Consider the following 10,000-nt stretch of genomic DNA (forward strand, 5'->3'; position numbering starts at 1 on the left):
GCCTCGCTACGACGAGCACATTTCAAAAAAATATTTTGTTTCAAAATGAGGGCAGTAGGTCTAGTTAACAGGGAAAGATCTCGTGGATATACCCACCACGAGTCCCCTGGGTTAAACTCTCATTTTACAGATTAAGTCTAAGTGCCCATTTCAGTGATTAGGTCTAAACTTTCGTTTATCTTATTACTATAGCAATATTTAGTTCTAGAAACTGATTTAGAATGGTCATTTTTTTATGGTTGGTGTGTATATCCATGAGACCCTTGCCATTAACATACATACAAAAGAATGTAAAAGTGGTCGCCACTAATGAAAGTGGTCACCATTTATGAAAGTGGTCTATGCAGCAAGCTCTGCAGTGCTAGCCACGCCCACATATCCTTCAATGTTTAGAAGGGGAATGTCCACGACCTCTACAATTACTGCTTCTTTTTTTTAATGGTCTGACTGTCAGAGAATGGACCGAGGTAAATTGTAATCCAATTCTTTTTGAAAATGACATGGCCGAATTAAAGCAAATCTATGGTAATTTTAGTTCAAAGAAGCAAGAGGGACCAATAAATTAAATCTTATGCTTGTGTGAATTTCGACTGTTTTTCTATAGAATTAATGGAGATATGCCTAGAAAAGGGAGGAATTACAATAGATGCACACAAGTTTAAGACACAAGTGTGTAACTGTTGTACAAGGCACTTACTATTCAAAAGGTCACCATCTTCTAATGGCCTCATGTCTGGGATGCCATGGCAAATCACTTCATTGACCGACCTGTAACAAGGAATTTAGCAATATAGAGCCTGTGCTGTCTTGGATTAAATTGGATCAAATTGACAAGACAGACAGCATACAGGTCAACATCTACCTCTTAACTTCTTTAGTCTTACTAGCTGAACATGAAAGCCATACTGCAAATACTGAAAGCTCATTCCGGTACTTTTTTCAGTTAGTACTTGGGTCAGAAATTACAGTGGGAAAAGACTTCCACACTCCTACACGTAGCATTAGGGACCTTTAGATTGGAGGACAATTACGACTACGAGTATGAGTTTTCCATTCTGAGCACGCAAGTAACTTAAAGGTTTGGAGGCTGACGACTCATAGTTGTACTCGTCCTCCGATCTAAAGGTAGCTATTGACTGAGACAACACTGCAAGATTTTATTAAAAAGGGTGTTATGCTGAAAGCTTTGCTAAATTGGCCATTCATGACTCGCAATAAGTGTATTCGTAGAAAAAAATATAGCACACAGGCAAACTGCCAACCAGTTCACTCAGTTGGTTGAGCATTTGACTACCACATCAGGGGTCATGTGTTCTGCCAATAGTTGGACACCTTAGTCTTCTCGGGAGAAGGATGCACTGTCAAATCAGTTGCACAACCTGTCAAGACCTCACTGACTATTTGCAAAGAGTAGAGTGGAGTTCAAGGTATCATGGTCTGCCCTTTGTGGTATGTCACTGAATTCATTCTTTCTTTCATGTGTGTTGGGTGAGCTGGGTGAGATCACTAACAGAAAGACAGCGGCAACTAGAGGCACCCTTATACACGCTGATGTCTGATCTCACCCATAAAAATGAGAAATGTTATTAAGTGCATTTGTATGTGCACAAAGAAAATGTACTATGTAAATATCACTCCCACTTCAGTGCATTAACTCACGTGCAACAAGACTTAGGAAATCCATGATAGTTTAGAGGAGAGGGGTAACAGTTTCTCTCAAGACAAGCCTGGAATAGTAATAAAGAAAAAAGACACCAAGTTTAAAAAATATTGTATTGGTCTCTTTAATGAGTGGCATTATATATTGTTCCTTTTCATACTTCAACAGAAAAGATCTTCTGCTACCTCATGAACAATCCTGTCAAGTTCATCTGTTGTGATTCCTACTCTAACATTATTTGCAGCTGTGTCCATTACTTCTCTTGCCAACTAAAAAATAATAACATTGTTATTTTACAACTATTATTATTATTATAAAGAATCATTATCAAATAGCAAGGGCAACCAAATCACCACTACAACAGACCCATTTCAATAACTCTAAATTAAAAGTAACAGAAAACACAGTATTACGATTTAAAAACAGTCAATTTCCTTACTCTGCAAGCAACACGCATCTTTTCAACTTCTTCTCCACTAAGAACTTTGATCTGCATGCTCTGTTTTGATTTGATTTCAGACAGTGGAACACCTGTAAGAAAATTTTCAACCTTTTTTTGTTCTGTGCTTCCATAATGTGAGGGTGAAAATGCAGAAGTTTCAAGCAAAAGAGAGCTTGGTCCTGATGGCTAGAAATACAAATTATTTTATCCACAAACCAGTTTCTGCATAGTCTGGCTTCTGAATGTGATCTGGAACCACTCGCCAGGCGGACTGCAACCGAAAAGTCATCTTACTTCAAGGGATGCAAACACACAACAAACTGCATTCAGTGAAATTCACCTGAGATATCGTAAATTATGCCCTGCCACTTACGCGAGTCCTAAGAAGAATTTAGTTATCGGGGCACTGGAAACGAATGGTGGCCAACATTGTTAGGTGTGCCTTTTTAACATTGTCAGTATGCAAACACTGATCCTCTAGGAAATACTTGAAGGATCATGGTTCGTTGAGCAATAGACTACCGAGTGGTATGAGTCACAGGCTCTGAACTCTGGAGCTGAGACCAAGACATAGCATGTTAAATAAACGAGGATGATGTTTTCATTGGTTATGGCCTTTGTCAGTGACTTGTCTTTCTCATCTTAGCCCTTGTCTCACAAAACTTTGTCAATGTATATAACCATGTCTGACATTAAGGAATTCACACATTTTCAACACAGACTTGGTCACAGAGTTGCAAGTGTGCTACATTGTATCTGTATTCTGTTGGTACAATTCCAACTTATCCTGTAAGCCACATATCATTTTAACCTCCTCGGCATCCTATAAGTTATCCTCCACTTTCACTTATTTAGTAATTTAAATTATTGTATCATTTTCTCACCTTGGGCCATGGTCGCAGTGCTCCAGTGAATTTATATCCAGGCCATGGGTTGTAGGAAGCAGGCTTAAAATTCTGTATTTTAGCTATGAGCGATTTAAAAGATACAACAGAATGCAATAAGGATAACAAGATACGAATTTTAATAATATTACAAACTAAGATGATGACAAGAACTGACAAGAAGTGTACACTTCAACAAAAACAGCAAATTATTATATCGAGCGCCTGAAATATATGCAGATTTTATGCACAAAAGCAGAACAATAAACTACCTGCTGCCTTAACAGTCTTGTGGACCTTCTTGTGTTCATTCCAGTTTTGTTTGAAGCAATCCTAGATGTTAGTAAAAATCAAACAAGTGAGGTCAGGGGATGAGAGATTTCCTTTCTGGTTGTGTTTGCTCTAGTGGACAAGAAACTTTTCTTTACCTCATATCTCTTCATTCTGAAAGAGCAGGATGTCAATGGAAGGATTAGGAAGACACTGTCTTCACTTCTTAATAACATTTTTCTTTTGGCAGGGGGATAATTCTTAAACAGGATGTTTATTTCTTATAAACAGGATAGGTAGGCAGTTCGAGCATAATATGTCGAGTTGGGAGATCAGAAACAATCTGATCTGTGTCTAACAATCTTTTTGATTGGCTACACAAAACACGCCTGAAGACTGTCAGCTTGGATTTGAAGAGCAATGGATAGCTACAGCATCTAAGGATTGACATGATCTTTTGCTGAAATATCCTTGGGCATTTGAATGGCAGTTTGACCCACGGGGAAAGCTAAAAATCTAAACGATCCCTGAGGAGAGGATGTCCAAACTCCCATTTGACAAAAAAATGTATACACCCTCTAGAAGTTGGGTGTGGCACCAGGGAACTTGCAGCTTACTTAGCAGGGGAAAATTTGATTGTATTACGGTGAGAAACTTTGCCATCCGGTATCTATAACTGGCGTAACGAAAGCAAAGAAAGCTAGCTCAGAGAATGATCAAGGAGAATTCTGTATACGTACGCAGACGCTTAAAAAATATGATTGGATTCTAATTGATCTGACTACACAATCACTGGTTGGCTGATAGAGTAGCCTAGGATATTACAATGAAAGGTGAAGATCGAGTGTAAAATGGCCGTTTTATTACCGCTCAAGTTTTTTGACGGCCTGTGTGATGACCATGCAAAATTTTCATCGGTTGTTTTTTCCCCCGAAAAAAAAAAGGAGTTTGTTTAGGACCAACATGGAGACATACCTGAGCACAGAAAAAGCTACCTTGTATTCCGAGTTTAATGCAGGTGGGACATTGCAGTTTTGCGGGCTGATCGCAACCCTGACTTTCGCAAGTCCGTTCAGTCATGGCCGCCATCTTGAAAGTGACAACCTTTATTTCGTTTCCAAGCTTTTCCGTGTTTACATGCGGTTAGCATAATTAGGCAAACTTGGTCTCCAGCGCAACCGTTTTTTTCGATGTCACGCAACGCTCTCCCCAAATTCGAACCACATTCCTTTCTCAATTTGAGCCAATCACAGCTACAGTTCCGTTTTCTGGAACTTTTCTGGTGACCAATGGAGCTCTGTGTGACATCGCAAGACCAGGCAAACATATGCTTTTTAGGGCACATTCGATTGACCGTACTCTGCAACAGGTATACATGGAATAGAAGTTAGAAATCCTTCGTTTTTACGCTTCGTGATTCGCATTAAAATTGTCAAACACCTACTAAAATACATATCTTTCTTATCCTTGTTGTTTAAAACGCCAGTCATGCCGTTTTAAATCACCACTCCACGTTTTCTTATTCCGGAGTGGGGTCAATCGAACGCACCTGAAGTGAAACGTTAAAACATTTTGACCAGCCTTTCATGCGTTTTCTAAAAACAAAATATTAATGCAAGGCTGGTGGTACGGCTGTGAGGATATATATCATATTTTTGGTAAATGAAAAATATATATATATTAGTTAGTGAACTGTGCAAGTTAATATAATAATTGTTTGTTAATAGTCATCTGGTTTGCCTCCGGCCAGTTGGGATTCAGTTGTTGTTGTTCTGTTGTCGTTTTGTTGATTGTGTTTCATTGGCCCTGAAAAGCCCCTATGAGGAGTTCTCAATTAAGTATGTATTGTTAAAATATATAATTTTTTATTGTATAAGTGTGCATAGTCGATTTAAATTACATTCCTATCATTTCTTTCTTCAGGCTTGAAATCAACGGGAAAGCTTTATGATAAATATCCAATGAATCAGTGTTACGTCCACTTCTTCGTCCTCTTCGTTCTCTAGTGGATACCCATCTCGTCTCGTGACGTTTAATATGCGACTCAGCGCAATTGACATTTTTTGTTCTTTATACAAATATTTTAAACTGAAGTTATTTTTGGCCAATTGTTTTAAACTGATACAACGAGAGAATAAATCTAAAATTAATTGACTGTCAAAAGTTCAGTTTCATCTGAAATTCTGACACTTTGAGCCATCAAACCATGAAACAAATTACGTTTCGTTTTTCAAGGGCACAGAAAGGTATTAATCCGTGCGCGATCGAAAATCTCTATTTTCATTTGACATTATACTTTGCCCATGGCAATGAAGGGAGGAAGGGACCTTGACCCCTGGGTCAAAGCATGCACGCAATATATGCAAGATAATCAGTCTACTCCAAGATTTATACGTAAGTATAACGAACTTTGATGAAATGTCATTTGTCCAAGCTAGCGCTCGGAGAAAGATCTTTGTAGCACAATACTAAATATTGAAATTGTTTTCACACAGTGACTTTATTTGTCTTAATTAAACGGTGTCACAAAGACAAAAAAAACCACAGCCTGTACAAAAACTGCACACAAACTATAAATAATACCAAGTACTCGCACAGAATGAAAATGAGGAAATTTCTTTCACACAAAGGATAGAAGGGTTAAAAGTCTGTCATTTAACTGAGATTAACACCGCAAAATAAAATATTAGGTTCAGTCCGATTTGCAAATAAAATATCTAGTTTGAAACCAGTTCTACGTAGTCCTAGTAAAGACATTATACCAATACCTTATAAGCTGTATTTGCTTTAGGTCCGTAACTTAAACGCAAAATAAATGATGATTTACCAGCATGTTCAAGTTTATGAGCTCTTTTTCACATTAATTCATCGCGAGTGTTTCATTCTATTGTATCTGCAAAATAAGTAAATATAAGCACTCTTATTTGAGTACGGTTAGTTTGATTTATGCTGTCTTAAGCTTAACAGTTACAGATATTGAGAATGTTAGGTGGGATTAAGAAAAATTGGTTCAATTATTAAACACAGCTAAACGAAAAATCCACTGTACCCGTCTCGACCACACGGGGGTGAACTTTCACGAGAATTTCAATCTTTCAATGCGCTAACTAATCTTGTTTAGGTCCGTACATCATTGTCTTAGAACAATCTTATGCTTTTCGCCCCTCTTGAATAACTGGAAGTCCATTCACGCCGTTAAATCCCAATTCGTCCTTCTTTTCTAAAGAACAAGCAAATAACATTTCATCGTCATCACCGTCAATGCTAAGATTGTATGGTGAAGTGCTCTGTGAAACATCACGAATCCAGTTCATTATACGATCATCTCTTGCCTCGCCATGTTCACTGGAATCGCTTGCCAATCTTCGTAAATTCCGATGATGGAGCTTTCGGCTACGTTGAACTGTCGGACTCCAGCTTGGGCTTGACGGAAGGCTCCTAACACACATCCTTGGGCTACACGATTCAGTTTCGGGAGAATGATCGGCAAAACCAGCGCTGTGCCGGCGAAAGTCATTTCCTTTTACGGTCGGCCGCAAGTCCAAGCTAAGTGAGAGCCTTTGAGAGGAACTTGACGTTGACATTTTTGACGTTCTCCCGAAAGAAAACACCGAATCTGTTGTTATTCCAGGACTAGGTGTTGGAGGTCTGTTTGCATACGAGTATTTCGCACTGTTGTTTGATATCCACTTAAAGTTGGAATTCCCACATTTCTCGTTACTTTGTATCGGTGGAAGGGAAGATTGCCGTATGTCTGTTTCGCTTCCCCATCGTCGGGATCCTTGGTTTTTTCTGTTTCGAGGAAAGTTACGGCTTTTAAAACCATCCATGGTGGAGACACCGGAGACAAAATTTAAGTTAAAGGCTAAATAGACTTGCAACTGTTGCTTCATCTCTGGTGCATTTTTTACTCTCGTTTTGCTTGCTTGGTAAAATAACAAACTGGAAGGTGAAATCCATGACTAGTTCATCCAAAAAGTTTCCAAACTGATAATAATTTTCCGAAAAAAACCGAAAGTTGACTTCAGCCGGCAATGGATTGAGACAGTTCTTTCCCTTGTGCAACCGGCGTCTTGAATTTACATTCGTGACCCATGAATGTCGTTAACGAGATCTATACAATGGGACTGTCATGTCAAATATTCATTTGTTTCCAGGTATCATTTTACACCCTCACGCCAAATTATGCTAATTGCTTTTTTGCGTTAAATAAATAATTAACCTCATCTTATCTTTGATTGAAACATTAAACAGCTATGCTTAGTAAGATCATCATTTGCTTATTCATGTAATAGCAAAATCACAACTCAGTTTACAAGTCAGTTGTAGTCTTAAGAAAGAGATAATACAAGACAAAGGAGGATTGTGCCATACTATGACAACCATTCGCAGAGTGATGGGTTTTCTGTATTTGTCGACACAATAACGCTGCATCATGGCGTTCTGCATGTCTTCACATAAAAGCTGCAATAGGCTCAACACGTGATGTCACAAGGGTCAATTGTTGTGTTCGCGTGTCCTGACGCATTCAGACACAGCGTGAATGTTGTGATTGTCACGGCAATTTCAAACGATATGCGCAACCCCCTGACCCCCTGTCTGTTCGCACACACCTTCACAAAATGTTTCAGTGCTTTCTCTTCCGAGGACCACATGGAGTATTCGTCTTCGCTTGGCCAAACACGCTTGCGTGACTTCGTCGTAAAACGTTTCCATGGGCTCCTGGTTTCCACCAATGATTTACAAGCCTGTCTGGGGCACTTCAATCTCTTTCCTTTTGGAGGATCTTTTCTGTCGGGGATGTTTAAGTCCGACGCTATGGCTCTTCAAGTGGTGCGGTGCGGTGCGGCACCCTCCTGGCTCTTGCAACCACTCAGCATCCTTGTTACCAGTTCCCCTCTGTGTCCTTGTTACCAGTTCCCCTTTTCTCCCAGGATATTTTAAAGGCAGCTTCCTCGAATATTCTCGAATTTAGCATCGTCATTCTCTACAGTACTCGTTTTTGTGATCTTCTGGTACTTAGGACGATCCTCTACCACCTCATAACATAGATATAACACGCCTTCAGTTTCCGTAACTGTGCCTTTTTTTCTCCTTGTAGGTCACCAGCTCAGAAAAAGAGTTTCGAAGCAAGCAAACGTGGACAATTATGGTCTTAATATCCGCGAAGAAACGTATTAGATTTCAGTTTATCATTTTGAGTGATTTCCGTTATTTTTCCGTGACTCTTAGTATTTGAATTCAAAATCTTTGTAACTGCCATGTTTTATCACATTTTTTCCAGTATTACGTCAACATCCATTTAATATATATATACTGATGATATATGTACATAGAAGCAATTCAATGTAAACTCTCATTGCGTTCCTCCAACAGCAGAGCTCGGTCTTTCTTCCTTATAATAATTTTGTAACTTTCCTGTTTTTTCTTCCAGAGTTCCAGTTCTGCCTTAGCGATCAATATTATTTTACTTAACTCTGTTACTTTTTCCTGAAATAATGAAAGTGTTGTGTCTTTAAGCTACGGAGAGTTGCCGAGACACAACAAACATTACCCAGTAGAACACCCGACAACTAGAGAGAATTGAACAATCATGATGATGATGATGATAATAATACAGGGACCTACAACCACAACAGATCTACTGTTTGCATGAGACCGACAGAAAGCGCCAGTATTGACTCAAGTCGAGTCCTTGAAGTCGGGCATGTCCCGGACTGACTGCAACAAGTAGTCTTAGCACTCCAGGATTCTTCCAAGGATTCTTGCCGATCCTACCGAGACTGTCTACTCCACCATGCATGGCCCAAGGCCCACATCAATCTTCTTTATAGAGTCCTCGTCGGAAATTCTTCGTTATGCTACCCAACGCTCCTATTAAAACCGGAGTGACAGTCACTTTCTTCATTTTCCACAAGGCCTTAAGTACCCTCCACTGCAAGGTCTCGATACTTGTTGGTTTTTTCTTCCTCTTTCGGCAAGATGCGACTATCTCCTGAGTACGCAACGTCAATTATCTGACACTCTCTCTTCTTCTTGTCGCCCACTACAATATCTGCTCTATTCTTCTGTGGGTGCCTTTTGTCCGTCTGAATTGTGAAGTCCCATAGGATCTTCGCGTTCTCATTCTCAACAACTGGTTCCGGGCTATGCTCGTACCACTGTTCTCCGCACTCTATTTTGACCTGTTTGCAGAGATCCCAGTGTATTGCTTTTGCAACATCATTATGTCGTCGCTTGTATTCAGACTGTGCTAATTTGGGACATTTGCTCAGAAGATGCTTGACAGTTTCAACACTCTTGTTGCATATAATCTGAAAAGTGAATCCTCCTGTGTGTTGTCAATTTTGGCCTTGATCACCTTTGTTCTCGGAGATTGACTCTGTGCTGCCATTAGAAAACCTTCCGTCTGCTTCTTTACATGGCACTTCTGAAGACAATTCCAACTTTTCTCACTTTCTGTTTCTTTCATGTCTCTCAGAAACTGTCCATTATTTTTCGTAGTCCTTGCATGAAGCTTCTTCTGTCGCTTCCTTGATCATTCTCGTTCCCATCGCCCTTTTCACTTCTTTTAACCGGCGGGGCCTTGGCACGAAAAACGAAGGGCTCTGGAGATATACGATTTTCGAGTTTTTTGATTGGCTAATGGAAAACAAAGAATTTCTTAGCGGAAGTGAAAATGTTCGTGTGTATTTGTTGGCGGTACGGTATGAACAGCCGTGCTTTCAACTTGGGAAGACTTGG

General features: G+C 39.6%; 2 protein-coding genes across 3 annotated transcripts in view; both read right to left on the bottom strand.

The window, feature by feature from the left end:
- LOC138003328 (methionine aminopeptidase 1-like) overlaps positions 1-4,388 on the bottom strand; it is a 12,387-nt gene extending 7,999 nt beyond the window's left edge. The window contains exons 1-8 of one of the 2 annotated variants that reach the window (XM_068849332.1): positions 4,232-4,388; positions 3,259-3,319; positions 2,987-3,069; positions 2,319-2,373; positions 2,100-2,191; positions 1,846-1,929; positions 1,660-1,727; positions 698-768 (exon numbers count right to left, since the gene is read on the bottom strand). In XM_068849332.1, the coding sequence (XP_068705433.1) occupies positions 698-768; positions 1,660-1,727; positions 1,846-1,929; positions 2,100-2,191; positions 2,319-2,373; positions 2,987-3,069; positions 3,259-3,319; positions 4,232-4,345 (628 nt within the window). In that variant the 5' untranslated portion in view covers positions 4,346-4,388. Of the gene's footprint in view, positions 1-697; positions 769-1,659; positions 1,728-1,845; positions 1,930-2,099; positions 2,192-2,318; positions 2,396-2,986; positions 3,070-3,258; positions 3,320-4,231 lie in introns of both variants that reach the window. The other variant, XM_068849333.1, reaches the window with a different exon arrangement.
- Positions 4,389-6,251: 1,863 nt separating this feature from the next.
- On the bottom strand, positions 6,252-7,385 carry LOC138002840 (uncharacterized). Its single transcript, XM_068848819.1, has one exon. It carries the CDS (start codon positions 7,147-7,149, stop codon positions 6,406-6,408), a length of 744 nt encoding a protein of 247 aa, XP_068704920.1. The 5' UTR covers positions 7,150-7,385; the 3' UTR covers positions 6,252-6,405.
- Positions 7,386-10,000: the final 2,615 nt, after the last annotated feature.

This window comes from Montipora foliosa, chromosome 5 (assembly GCF_036669935.1).
Source record: "Montipora foliosa isolate CH-2021 chromosome 5, ASM3666993v2, whole genome shotgun sequence".
Classification (NCBI taxonomy): Eukaryota; Metazoa; Cnidaria; class Anthozoa; order Scleractinia; family Acroporidae; genus Montipora; species Montipora foliosa.

Bases quoted from the DNA above. Each gene is read 5' to 3' on its own strand.
- LOC138002840 (XM_068848819.1), bottom strand. From the start codon at position 7,149: ATGAAGCAACAGTTGCAAGTCTATTTAGCCTTTAACTTAAATTTTGTC.